The sequence below is a fragment of the Electrona antarctica genome (assembly GCF_951216825.1).
Source record: "Electrona antarctica genome assembly, chromosome: 11".
NCBI lineage: Eukaryota > Metazoa > Chordata > Actinopteri > Myctophiformes > Myctophidae > Electrona > Electrona antarctica.
In genome coordinates, this window is record NC_136792.1 from 22,566,084 (window position 1) to 22,581,083 (window position 15,000).

General features: G+C 43.0%; 2 protein-coding genes across 3 annotated transcripts in view; one reads left to right on the forward strand and one right to left on the reverse strand.

Moving 5' to 3' along the window:
• kcnab1a (potassium voltage-gated channel subfamily A regulatory beta subunit 1a) overlaps positions 1-15,000 on the forward strand; it is a 159,616-nt gene that overhangs the window by 23,900 nt on the left and 120,716 nt on the right. The window lies entirely within an intron of this gene.
• Positions 10,128-12,088, reverse strand: LOC306933113 (3-mercaptopyruvate sulfurtransferase-like). The gene is made up of 2 exons (XM_079515129.1): positions 11,357-12,088; positions 10,128-10,966 (listed from the first exon to the last, which is right to left on the reverse strand). The coding sequence occupies exons 1-2, from the start codon at positions 11,943-11,945 to the stop codon at positions 10,671-10,673; spliced, it is 885 nt and encodes a 294-aa protein (XP_079371255.1). The 5' UTR covers positions 11,946-12,088; the 3' UTR covers positions 10,128-10,670.

Genomic DNA, 15,000 nt, shown 5'->3' on the forward strand with positions numbered 1-15,000 from the left:
CCGGAAAAGAAATCCCTGTTCATTTTCTTCATAGACTTATCAGAAAGTATTTATTTAAAGACGTATACGCCGCGGACAAAGCCAACTCTTGTCGTGACAAATCATGACAATAAACACAATGTTTTGGGCCAAACAAATAATTAGAAAGTAGAAAAAAACGGCAGGTTACAACACTTTTTTTGTTGTTTTTCTTCTTTGTAATTATTTGTTTGGTCCAAAATATTGTGTTTGTTGTCATGATTTGTCACGACTCAAGTTGGCTTCGTACGACGCTTAAAAGGTCTTTAAATAAATACTTTTTGAAATGTCTATGGGAAAAATGCATTGGGATTAATTTCCTGGGCCTGGCGTCGTCATGAAAGGGGGTGGGACTGCGACGCTCTATAGGGCATGGTTTCCCAAACAGTAGATCTGATATACAGATCTACAATCGATCTAATCTCTCTTTTGGGTCTCGACCTGAATGGTTTGGAACCACTGATATAGGTTACCGTTATAGCAACACATGGTGGTATAACCTTTTCATCTGAAGGACCTCCAAAATATTATGTACAGTGTTTGGCCGCAGACTCCCATCTGAAAATATCCGGTGCCAGGGAGGGAGCCCCATACAGGATTTGACGTTTTTATCCACATTTGTCACATTTTTATCCTGATTCTTTTTTAAATAGCAGATGTCGTGCATTGTTGTTACGCGTTGTGGCACTTGTAAATCAGCTATTTTCAAATAGCCTAGGGTTAAAGTAGTTACGGTAAACTGATAATGATGCTATATTAACTCATTTTGCTGGTTGTTCCCCTGTGACCCTCTCAAGGACCCCTGGGGGTCCCCCGATCACACTTTGAGAAACACTGGTATAGAGTGCACTGTATTTTTTTTAACACAAGTCTGCCATGTTGCACTGGTTGACTGTCACTCAGTGGCGGAAATATCGACGGTGCAACCGGTGCGATGCACCGGGGCCCAGCGCCCCCAAGGGGCCCATGAAGGGGAAGAAAAAGAGAGAAAAAAAAGAGTCAGGACGACGGTGAAAGCCTGGTTTCAGGGGCTATCGGTCGCAGGGAGAGTAACACCAAGGATTCGTCCGTGATGTCACTGACTGCTGGTTTATAAACAGCTTCAAGTCCATACTACTTCCGTGTTGCATAACAGTGACATCACTATCCACTCCTTCTTGGTATTTTTACCACCTTGTTTCAACGTGTGTGTTTGTGTTCATGCGCTGCCTGTCAGCAGCACAACATAGCTCAGCTGTAGACTATTCTGTCACGTTCCGTGGCGCTAATGAAACACTAGATGGGATTATTATGTCATGTCAGCACTATCAGAAGATGTAACCCAGGTAAAGTAATCTGTCACTCTGCAAGTTTAACTAAAGTTTTTTCCATCTGTCCAAAGTCATTTCTGATAGCCTGCAGGCTGCAGCCATGCAGTCCTACAGATACACAGATACAGAATGATTGAAAGTGAAACATGCAACATGTGTTCAGACAGCGGGGACAGTCAGTGTCGTCGTTAAGCAGCTCAACCCACAGGTGACAGGAGTGGCTGTGCTGCTGTGCTGTGAGTAAACTGACAACGCTTGGCTTTCTGACATCCCTTTCTCACAATCTACAACAATACATGTGTTACTAACAGTAGGACAAGTGGCGAAGTAGAAACGTGGAGAGCAGAAGATAGTGTGTTTTGGACAAACAGGCTAGCATTGGTGTTGATTTGTCTCAAATGGAGTCTGTATGGCTGAAGATAAATGAACACATGATGTCAGTGGGAGAGGAGTTATTGTGTGTTTTGGACAAACAGTGTGGTGTTGATTTGTGTCAGCTGAAGCTTCATGTGTTTGTGTTGTGAGCGCCTCAGTGTGGCCGTAGAGGTAATGTGCAACCACTTCCAGAGAGAGATGGAGACACTAAATCTCAGCTGTAGAAACATGTTGTTTGCATGCATGCATCGCTGCCTTGCATGCTGTGTAGTGTGTGCTACTATGCCAAGTGACTGACAAGTGTTGAGTTGTCACTCACTTTGAGCGTTATCTTTCTGTTAAAATCTTTTTTTTACTCTGTCCCAAAAATTGGGGAGGCACTGGGGGGACACTGGGGAGGTACTGGGGAGGCACTGGGGAGGCACTGTGGGGACACTGGGGAGGCACTGTGGGGACACTGGGGAGGCACTATGGAGGCACTGGGGGGGACACTGGGGAGGCACTATGGAGGCACTGGGGAGGCACTGGGGAGACACTGGGGAGGCACTGGTGAGGCACTGTGGGGACACTGGGGAGGCACTATGGAGGCACTGGGGAGGCACTGGGGAGGCACTGTGGGGACACTGGGGAGGCACTATGGAGGCACTGGGGGGACACTGGGGAGGCACTGGGGAGGTACTGGGGGAGCACTGGGCAGACAAAGTTGGGCATCATTTCACATCGCATCGCCCCCCCCCCCCGCAGCACATTATTAGTATTATTATATTTTAGGGGGCCCACACAAAATATTTGCACCGGGGCCCACTGCCAGGTAGTTCCGCCACTGCTGTCACTGCTTTGATGTGCTCTGTTTTTGTTCTCCCTGGTGTCGTGTTGGTGAGGGTTCTGAGTGGGTGTCACTGGGACATTCCGGAACACTGCTCACTCTGTTCAGCACCATCTACTCTTGAATCCCTTGTACACCCACCAGGACAGGGAGTGGGTTTCCCTAGTGAAAACAAAGGAATAGTCTGTTATAGATCAAAGTAATAGAAACTAAAAAATATATAATAGACTGTACGACAAATTAGTTCCCACATTATCTCTGGAGTCCCTTGTATTTCGGGCATGTCATTATAGGTGACAATTGTCACAAATAGCCCACCAAGGCCTATACTGTATGCTTAATTAACACGTCGAAAATAGTAAATATATATATAAGTGAATTGAGTGTGTGAAGTGTGAACTGAACCACAGTACAGTATATATAGACGGGCTTGAATGTGTTGCATTAGAGTGCATGTGCATACTATTACCGGTATCTTTTCCTATGACCGCATGTTCACCTCACAGTAATTTGTGTGTGACTGTGTGTGTGTGTGTGTGTGTGTGTGTGTGTGTGTGTGTGTGTGTGTGTGTGTGTGTGTGTGTGTGTGTGTGTGTGTGTGTGTGTGTGTGTGTGTGTGTGTGTGTGTGTGTGTGTGTGTGTGTGTGTGTGTGTGTGTGTGTGTCAAACACTTTCAACCTGGCTCTACTTTGGGCATGCCATTACAGGAGAAAAAGATTTTCTAAAATAGCAGATGCACAAGCTCACAACACGCCATAATGTGATGTGTTACAAGCTTGTAGATCATCAACGATCAACTAATTTCAACTAGTTGAAAGAATGATGCACACACCTTTTGTCTCTTTTAATAACTTTGAACCCCTTCATCATGACAGTGTGGTGCAAACATTGTGAAAATAGCAGCTCACAATGGGTCACATTCTTTGAAGTTTGATGTTTGGGCCTATCATGCAAAAAATACGTTGAAAGTGGTTCAAATAGATTAAATATATTTTTAGCTATTTGAGGAAATTAACCAAAATAGCTAATCTACAATGTTTATGTTTATGTTTATTTATTTGATACAATTGCATTGCTCATTGCACAGTTGTACAAATTGTAGATGCATCATTTACAGTGTGTTAGCACATGTGCTAATTTTCACCACTTGTCCACAGGAGACTTTTCTAAAAAATACAATTTAGTTTAAAAAAAAAAACACCCAATCAAATACAAAACATTATACATTCTAATAATATTTACAGCAAAATTACAGTACCCATTACATAATCTCAAATACACAAGTAAACATAATCACTCTAGTAACTCAAGCTATACATGTGAACACAGTTGATTTGATTTCAACCATAGTTTGAGTCCTCTGTAGAACACGTTACCATCCGTCTCTAGTTTTAGAACCGTAGGCAAAGAGTTCCATAGGTTTGCTCCCTTTACTGAGAAGGCAGACTGTCCGAATGAGTTGTTACACCTGGGAACAGTACAGTTACCACTTGTTGAGGCTCGTGTGGTTGCTCTACCAGAGCTCGGAAGTCTAACAACAAGCTCACAACATGTCACAACGCAACACATTGTGAGCTTGTAGATCGGCTATTTTGGGCAAAGACCAGGCTTGTCGAACTCAACTTGGGGTGAGGGCCACATTGGCCAAAAGGTCACTTGATGTGGGCCAAAACCAGTTCGCTCACACGCTGTCTCAGTCACTGCTATACAGTAACTACACAGTATATATATTACACTGTAGTGTAGACGGAAAAAAGTACAGTTGTAACTCGGCCAGGTCGGTTTTACTAAGAATAGACAGTATAGACAGAATAGATAGTGGTTAAGGCTGTGCCATACTGCCATCATTGGATGTGGAATGCTGGTTAATGGAGTTAAAGTGGTGGGATCGAGCTCCTCCAGGGTGATACTGTATTGGCCTATTGGGGTTTACACTTAGTCATGGTGAGAGCCTGAGAGGATACATGCTGCATGCATGGAAGTGTGTGCATGTGAGCTGCTGCTTGGTGCTTCCACTGGGTGTGCGTTTGTGGTGCACAGTTAAAACCCTTTGTTGAATTTACACAAATTGACCTGTCCATTTTGGGTCAATTTGTTCATCAATTTGTACACTTTTCAGGAGTGTATATGCTGCTTTGACCTTTTCTGCTTTATGTGTGAATGTGTACATGTTGGTTCTTCACCATCATCCTTGTGCATTTATCTGCTACAGTTGTAGTAGTAAACAGATCCATAATATTGATTTGTCCAGGCCTAAGATGTACCAAAATTGTTATTTTGCAACCAACATTTATTTTTTGTTTTGTATTCCATCTTTCAATTAGGCTTTCATTCTATCTATAAATCACTATTTTCCAAAGATAGGAGAAAGGGATACAAGAATTAAGGTGAGACGAATGCGAAAGACTTAGGGAATTCTGTTCAGAGGACTAATTTAGACTTGTAATCACTGTAAATGTTTACAAGAGACTGATATCCACCATGTAAGGAGAGGCTGTCCAGGGAAGTTGATTGATAATGTTTATATAGATGGAGATCTCTCTCTCCATCCATATAAACATAAAGACTGAGTGAAGCACAGTGTGATTGGAGGGGATGAACTGAGGGGTGGGATCTAATAATGGCACGGCTGGCTCCCACTTAGTTTAGACCAGAGTCATCTAATAGAAGAGTTGCGATATTGAGGGGGCAGAAAACAGCACGGTCACATGGTTCATGTACTCGCACAAACCCATAGACTCCAATGAATTCCGTAAACTTCCGGTTGTCCCTATTTGAACCCTTCAAATAGGGACAAACCAATAGAAGTCTATGTAGAACCGAGGTGAATAGTAAGAGAGTGGCGACACTAGCGTTGACTCCAATTATAACAATGGAATGCGGAAGTGCTTATTCTATCTCAATGGGATAGTTCCAATGTTTGGAACTATAGCTCATAGGCACCCGCTTTGTGGCGAGATCAAAGCGTGTCGCCACTCTCTTACTATTCCACTCGGATGTAGAAGACTGTAGATAGAAGATTGGACTGGCTCCATGAAGTGAACGGGGTTTGCGTAACTCTGTCTATACTCTATGGCTCATGGTCATTGGTCGACAACCATTTTCTACCCTAACCTAAACATAACAGCAAGCACGGGAGCAATGCAGTTTGAGCGGTAGTCCGACCATTGTTTCCGCATGACGGTCTGTCTAATCTTTAAAGTACGCATCGCGTGGATCTTCAGTGTTTCTGTCATGCAAGACGTTTATAAATAAACGTATTAATATATATATATAAACGTTTATACAAACGTGTATATATACACACACACACACACACACACACACACACACACACACACACACACACACACACACACACACACACACACACACACACTTCCATTTATTTCTCAGCACTAGAATTTCAGCAAGGCACCCTTTGATGTAGACGAACCAACCCTAAAGGCGTTGCACCGCCTTTTATCATTTATTTCTGAGGTATCGATGACATCTCATATTGAAATCACCTTGAAATCTGGGTTAATGGTTACTATTTAAAAAAACATAAAACTTGTGGGAAAAGTAGGCGTGGATGTCCTACATTGGCCTTCTGACAGCGTGCACAAGAAATGTGGCATTGACGGTACAGCAGTTTGCGAGAGTTTTTTTGATTGATTGATTGAAGAATTTATTAACAGTTTGCAGAATTACAGTACATTTCAAGCACAAACTCAATACAAAGGCTGTTAACTGTGAGTGGACGACCCAATTAAGCATTACACTTGTTTCCAATAGGGTCCACCATGTTCAAATCATCAAAACATTTAGAGACGTACAAATAGACACTTCTATAGACAGAACAGGAATTCATCAAAAAGGAGGTAAAAAGGGAAAAGAAATATATACAGTGAGGGGAAAAAAGGGGGGGGCGGGGGGGGGGGATTCAGATTTTACGGGGGCCAGTTTCGAATTGCAGCCATCCGTAGGTGCCCTTTGAGAGCGGTTTTGAAGGAGTCAAGGGATTTGCATGTCTTAATGACAGTTGGTAGGGCGTTCCACATTTTGGTGCCATAGGAGCGAAAAGAATTTAGTCCCTTGTTTGTGCCGAATCTGGGTTGTACATGGTTCGTTGCACTCCCTCTGGTGTTGTGGGAGTTTAGGGTTAATTTGGATAAATAGAAAATAGAACGACAATCATAAACATTGTCACAGTCAATTATTTCCAATTATACACAGGCCAACCCCTGCATCAAACTACAGAGAAACCAAACAGGTTGAAGTATGTCATCATGGCAGGTTCAAACAGGACCATTGCCAACGGTCTAATTACGAACAGGCCAGCTGCTGTGCTGTGCCAACCTACAGAGAAACCAAACCCAAACACAACCATACCGCAACCAGAAGAGGGATCTCACCAAAACGTCAGCTAGTATGACGCCCAACCTGACCACAGGGATACGAGTGTCCTCCTTGCATGCTAGGCAATCGTAAAAGAGACACAAACACAATACACCCAAGTACTCAAATCAAACAAATTCGGACTCAACTGAATACCAAACGTGTGCCCATATAGCTCGGTAGAATCTACCATAATCATGATTGCAAACAATTGTGTTGCTATTCAAATAACAGATGGCTATGCAAACAATAACATTGTCATTGTCAATGCTCAAAAGCAAGAAAAATAGAGGCAATCAGGACTAGCCCCAGCATCAACACTTCAAATGTCAACCCCAGTGATACCACTTGAGAAACAAATTAACTGTTGGGTTTGAAAGGTTAAGACATTATTATTAGCAAACAAGTTTGGACTGTAAACTGGCTTTTATATTGTCCTTAACTGTTGAAGATCCAACTCAACGCTATAGCACTCCACAATCTGGACCAACCAGTCTTTTGTGTACTGATCCAACAGACGGAAGGATTCTTGAGTCTTGACAATAATCTCAATCAGAGTAGTCATGATAAACCTACCTATATATAACAACGGCCTGCTATAGTGAAAATCTAATATATACAGTATATCCCACTAACTACATACTTACACTGGACCCTAGTTTTCGGAATGGTCTGGTTCCGTCAGAATCAGAATGCTGGTGCGTGACATAGGTCATGCTCCATGGTGTGTACATTGTGATATTGTCCTTTTCTTTTTGCTGAGGTTTGCGTGATCTGCGCAAAACCCCTTTTGGTGTTTTAAACATGTTATAATTTAGCTATTGAAAAATAGCAGATCTACAAGCTCATACGAGCTTGTAGGTCTGCTATTTTTGAAAAATCGTGAAAATATTTATTTCAGAAAACTGGAGGATTTAGAAGGATTTTTTTAAATTTTGAGGTCAGGCCTAAATGGGTCAAATGATAAGGGACAATATCGGTGGCACCCAACTGTACACAAAACTAAAAATAGGATTATAAAATCCTGTTTCTTACACTAAATGCCAGTGTGTGCCAGTGATTACCCTCCCCTGTGCCAGTCAGGCACCAACTTGGCAGAGGTTTTGTGACCAGCAGCCACTCATGAAGTGGCAAGGTAAACCACCAATTAAACCAGTTTAGTCTTGCACGCACACAAAGCTAAATGTGTCAAGTGCTCATATTTTATTTATTGTGGAAAATAGGTGAATAATTAACAAAGGAGTCATTAAATACTTAAATGGTCAAGTAATCAGAGGTTGGTAGAGGGTGTCGAGTGAATGTATAGCCTGACGTACTCCATATAGGTACTATAGGTAGATGCATCAACATTAAGCCTTATTAGTGCCCCAAAGCCACATTTATAAACCTACAACAGTGTCTTTAACATGCCATGATCAGGTCAGATGTCGCAGCTGTGGCTGAATGTACCATACAGTATATCATTATAACATTATTCTATGATGATCTCTAGAACAGTGGTTTAAAAACATTTTACCTCGAAACCCCAGAGAGAAATTTGACATCTCCCCAGGTCCCACTAGTGACAATAGCAGATCTACAACCTCACATACTATTGTGAGCTTGTAGATCGTCTAATTTCACTAGTTCTTAGAGGTTTATGGAATTTGTTTATTTTTTCTTATTTCCCCCAAATATGTTGTTTCGAAATATTTTTTTTATTTCTGAAGATGTTTGACTGTTTGGGTAACACTGATCTAGATATCTATTATGATTCTTGACTGGATCTGAGAAAAGATTTTGTGAATCTAGTGTAAGTTGGTATTTATTATAGCTGTGCAAACTTGAACAAAAACAAATATTCATCTTTCAAATGTTGTCATTTTTAATTCAATCATTAATTCATGTCAGAATGTTTGTGGAATGTGGACTGTGTGTGTTGTAACTTAATGAGCATGCTTAAGTAATATGTCCCATTGCTTGCCACATACTTGGCACAGCTTTGAGTGTAGAATATAACATATTGGCTGCTACACAATAGCTACAGCTACAGAATAGTGTGTACATTCCATTAGTCCTTAGAATACATTTACTTTTGACAACTAGCTTACAGGTTAGCCTCCCTTCCAGTCCCTTTTAGATGATACGTTTTGACTGTGCTTTCATGTTCGAATGTATTGCAGGAATGACATACGGAATGACATAGCATACAGATATACAGTACCATATTGAAATATGAGCCAGTCACAGTGACAGTCAAGTTTCCAGAAAAATAAACAGAATCAAAACAGTGAATGAGAACAGAGGATTATTAAAATGAATACATACACAATTTCAACCACAAAAAAGTGCACAATAGAGCACCAAAGTTCTGACGTCACTTGCTCATCCCCAGGTGTTACGGTGAAATTGGTGACCTGCTGAAATATGGGACCATCTTTTGGACTTCACATAATGTAAATGTCTGTCTGAACGTCTGATAATAAACAAACAGTGGTGATTAAGTTCAAACGTTGATATGAAGTCCACAAGATCACATATTTCGACAACTTGACCAGGGGCCTATTTCACGAAACTTGGATTAGAGATTAAACCGGGATTTAACAGATATCCTGGTTTAATATATCCTGGATCAGCGATTAACTGGTTTCATGAAAACTGGTTAATCTTGCCAGATTAATTTAGCCAGTTAACCTGGATATGTTGAGGCTTGATTCGGTTTCATGAAAGCAATGCCACACTAGTTACCATGGAAACTATGCTTTGGATTTAGCCTGCTCCGGACCAGGCTAACAGGTTTAACCCAATCCTGATGTATTTACTGTTCATTAAGCAGTCAATCTGATCACAAACCAATGATTTTTTCCACACTTATTCAATTATTTATGGGTTTATGTTGCCTTGTTGTTATCGGTCTGCATTAAAACATCATATAGGTACACATTGCCATTAAAGGACTAATTTAAGCCCTATATACAAAATCAAAGAACCAAAATATATAGGCTGCACAACCTCATCATGACAGTTTGTGAGCTTGTAGATCAGCTACTTTTGGTGAATGTTCCCCCAGAATAGGTTTGCTGTGGTGCAAGTTGTTAAGAAGAATCAAATACAGTACATCCCATTATTTTATGTATTTTTGTATTTTATTTTATTGTGTAAGTGAAAACAGTACTAAATATTACCATTACTCATTGTTATACACCATAATTACCATTGTAAGATTTCACGCACCAACTGCCAAGAAGTGCATCACCCCAAGCCAGGATTGAACCCATGACCCACGGTTGAAGGTTCACCAGTCTGGGCACAACCCCCTTCCCCAAAGGTAGCTCCCTCAGAGGAGGGAGTTATGGCCAAATATCACAATGCTACAATATCATTAATCATTAATATTCAGGCATACAGAAGGGGCAGTAATGCAACTATTAAGGATGCCTACTGCCATAATACCCCACAAAGAAGAAGGATCAGTAAATCTGTGTTCCACCGAATGGGTCTAGTGAGGAAAGGCCAGGCTCTGCATTCAGCCAGGCTTTATGATCCTAGCTTGATAAATCTGCCCATTCTAAGCCTTGCTTGGCTTTAGTGGAACGGAATAAACCAGGCTGTACGGACCAGGATTTAACAAGCCTGGTTTTGGTTTAAATCCTGGATTAGTTCATTCAGGTTTTGTGAAACAGAAAATTTTAACAGCCTGCCGAAATAACGCCAACTGGACACTGACTTTATGTCAATGTTATTCATTACTACTTATTTTAAGTTGCTCTGCATTCTCATCCTCATAGCTTACTCTTAGCCTCAGAGACAACATGCTCTGGGGGGGCCTTGCTGTACCATTCATACCAGGACCCATCATACACAGATGCACCAGGGTAGCCACACAGGTGGGCAGCCAGAACCATGTGACAGGCAGTCACTCCTGAGCCACAGGTACCGCAGACATGTTTGTTCAGGTCCACCTGATACTTGTGGAAGAACTTTTTGAGGTCCTCTGTTGAAAGCATCATTCCATCTTCGTCCAGGAACTTGAAGAAAGGCATGCATTTGGATCCAGGGATATGGCCGGGCTGGACGCCTAAAAGAGCATGAGAAATTAGCATTTCCACACACTTCTGTTTGTTCAATACAGTAAATGATTTTATATACTGATATGACACACACACACACACACACACACACACACACACACACACACACACACACACACACACACACACACACACACACACACACACACACACACACACACACACACACATTAAGATAATAACAGTTTGGATAATTACAGTAGTTTCAAGTTCAACTCAATACAAGACTGTTAACTGTGGACGACACCATAAAGCATTACACTTGTTTACAATAGGGTCCACCAACAGTCACACACACACACACACACACACACACACACACACACACACTACTACTACTACTACTACACACACACACACTTTCTTTTTTAACTTACCGTCTCTTGGTTCTGGATCTCTGCCACGGAATCTACCATATGGCCTCACGTCCACCACCTGGAACTGTTGAGTGGAGATGTTATCTGTGATGTCCTCAAATGACTTCACCCATGAACGGTTCATAGACGAAGTGAACTCAGATGGCACCGGCTTGCTGTACTCCCCTGTTGTTGGATGTCCTTCTTTGACCCAGTTCCTAAACCCCCCATCCAGCACGGACACCTGTGGGTGGCCAAACAACCGGAACATCCACCAAACCCGTGTACTTGAGAATGCCCCGTAATCGCTGGCATCGTAAACCACTACGTGGGTGTCTTTTCCAATGCCCAAGTTACCAGCGTAGTCTGCGAAGAAGCGCTCGGTTGGCAGCGTGTGATCGAACTGTGAAGTCCTGTCAGAGCACTCGTCAATGTCAAAGAAGGAAGCTCCAGGTATGTGTGTCTGCGCAAATTCCTTCTTACTATCCCGTTTCATCATGGGCAGATACCACGATGTGTCCAGAACCCGCAGACTCGGACCAACGCGGTTGCCTTTGACCAAGTTTGCAAGCCATTTTGCAGTGATTAGAGCCCTAGTTTGCGCGGCCATGACTCTTGTTTACTAGACTGGAACTCACCTATGCTATACTTTCTCCACCAGACAGTGTTTTTTTAGGCTAAGCTAGTTTATATGTAACCTCGCCTCACCAGGCTTTCCACCAGTTTATATGGGTGGAATATAAGACTTCCGGTGAAGTCCACAGGGGAAAAGGGGTGGGTGGGGGTTGCACATGGTTTGTTGAACTCTGGTGTTGTGGGTGTAGACTTCGCATTGCAAGATGTTGTACTCTGTCGTCAACTTAGCCCCTTTCGGAACCCTCGGTTAGCTTTTCTGAAGTTTGGACGTCACTACCCTAGGGTCCCTGATCGGTTATTAAGCCCTCCATGGGATGCAGATGTACACCCTCCGTTCACGGAGAGCGGCGCGCCGCTTGAGTGTTGGTGAGATGTTCAAAGATGCATAACACGGCTATAGGAGACAACGGAAACGTGTACGAAATCGCATTAACCGCCAATGCCGTTAAGTATTTTTAATCTTTTTTTGAAGTTTTGGCTTCTCTGAAATTCTCTCTTCCTCACTTCCCATGTCCCGCCTCCCACGACACAACAGCATTATAAACATCCTGCATGCACGGCACGCGGTCGGCCAATCAGAGGCAGTAACTAGGACGTGCAGCTAGCCAGTCGCCACTCGGGAGGCGGTACAATGGGAAGTCAATAAGGAAGTCAAGGAAGTAAGGAAAAGAGAATTTCAGAGAAGCCAAAACTTAAAAAAAAGATTAAAAATACTTAACGGCATCGGCGGTTAATGCGATTTCGTACACGTTTCCGTTGTCTCCTATAGCCGTGTTATGCATCTTTGAAACATCTCACCAACACACAAGCGGCACGCCGCTCTCCGCACGCCGCTTAATAACCGATCAGGGACCCTAGGGTAGCGACGTCCAAACTTCAGAAAAGCTAACCGAGGGTGCCAAAACTCCAAAAGTGGCTATCGTCAACCCTAAGCCATTCCAGCCTGTCAAAGTGGGCAGGGGTGAGGTGGGTTTTGGGAGTGAGGCCAAGTAGTAGCCTGACCAGTTTGTTTTGGGAAGTCTGGAGCCTTGTTTTAAGGGCCTTTGAGGTGCTGTGGTAAATGGTAAATGGTGCATTTATATAGCGCCTTTATCCAAGGCGCTTTACATAGATTGTGCATCAAAAGGTGGTACCAAGAGGTGCATGCATAGTCCTTGTACGAGGGCTCCTGTTAAGGGTCTTCAAGGTATTTTTGTTGACCAGTGAGGAGATCATGTAGGCTATAGGAATCTTGTTCTTTGGTTGACTTTTTTGATTACGTTGGTGGCCATTTTATCACCAGAAAGATTTGCCTCCAGGATGGATCTTTTCGTGTTAGAGTGGGTGATATTGTCACCCACTCTAACCAAGAAGCCATCTGCCTGGCTGAGATTACTATTTGATCCAAATAGAATGGATTCAGTTTTTCCCAGGTGTAAAGATAGTTTGTTATCAGCGAGCCAGGTGCAGATTCTACCAAGTTCAGACGGCCTTTTCAACCTGCAGTTTGTTGCAGTCACAATCTGATGCCATGTCGTTTACATACAGTAGGCTATATTAGGAACAGTAAAGGCCCTAGCATGCTTCCTTGTGGAACGCCACAGCTCACTGGGAGGGGGGGGGGGGGACAGCATCACATCCAGCTCACTGACGAGCTATCAAAACCAATTGCTTTTAGCTTGTTAACCAGTATCCAGTATGGAGTGGTTCACGGTGTCAAAAGCCTTTTGGAGGTCCAGCATGACCATGCCACAGTATTTGCCAGCATCCACCTCGTGTTTGATGTGGTCACTCAAATAGAGGAGGCATGTTTCAGTGGAGTGGGATGTTCTGAAGCCAGATTGGAATTCATACATAAATTTTTTGTGGCAAGATACCTTTCAACCTGTTCATACTAGACAATTTTTTCCATCACTTTCGAGATGGAGCTAGTAAGAATAGAAATAGGGCGGTAGTTGCCGGGATCTAATTTGCTCCCTTTCTTGTGCAGGGGGGTTACTTTGGCCAGATTGAAATCTTGGGGGACATGACCCTGTTTGATGGAGAGGTTTATTATGTGGGTGATGATTCTAGCTATAGAGATGGCTGAGTCTCTGAGACATTTGGAGGGAATATTTTCATGGCCAGTGGCCTTGTGGGGTTGAAGGGCACTCAGTCTTTTAAGTACCTCCTCAGTTGTTACCATTGTCAGTTTAAAATCATCTTTACAACACCTAGGTTTTTGTAGAAGGCCCAGAGTGTGATAATTTAATTTAATGTTTTTTTTGTTTTTTTTGTGGCTTTCGCCTTTATTTTATATTTTTTATGGAGGGACAGACAGTAGGCTGACAGGAAATGGGGATAGAGATGGGGGAAGACATGCAGTAAAGGCCGTCGGGATCGGGAGTCGAACCCGCGGCACACTGCCAGACTGGATTACCAGCCAAGGTGCCTAGACTGCAATCTTAAACCCCAGCTGTGTGGGGTTTCCTCGTGCTAAATGCACGGGTGGCCTACAGTTCCAGATTTGACCAGTAGGCTCGGCGGCTTCAACGTTGGCCGGCCGTTCTGGGGGCTTGCTATATACTGAGTGGCAAAAAACTACTTTCTGGCTTTGACAGCCCATACATCCAAACAGAAAGGTCCTATCTGATTGCATTAAATGACGTTAATCAACGTTAAACTGACTTTGCCACTCGATTTACCCCTCACTTCATGCATGTGCATACCCTCTATTCTTCATATGACAGTGTTATGCAAAAGTAGGCTATCTAAAAGCCAAAATGTCACGATGCGATGCGCTATGAGCTTTTAGATCAGTTGTATTTGGTACCTGCAAGAGTTCCAACCTTCGTTCTTCCAACACGCTGTGTTCATTGTAGGGGGGACGAGGTTTTGCTATTCTGTGCCTATCGGCTTGCAACTCGGACAGGGCGGAGTCAGCTCAATGAGTGTTGCTTGCTTTAGCTCGGTGATGTCTCCCATGGCTCAAGTTCGCTTGAGACGGCCCCCGTCCGTCGCGGTCTAAAACTATAGGGTGAAAGTCCTGCCCACCTGGAGGGGGGAAGCTA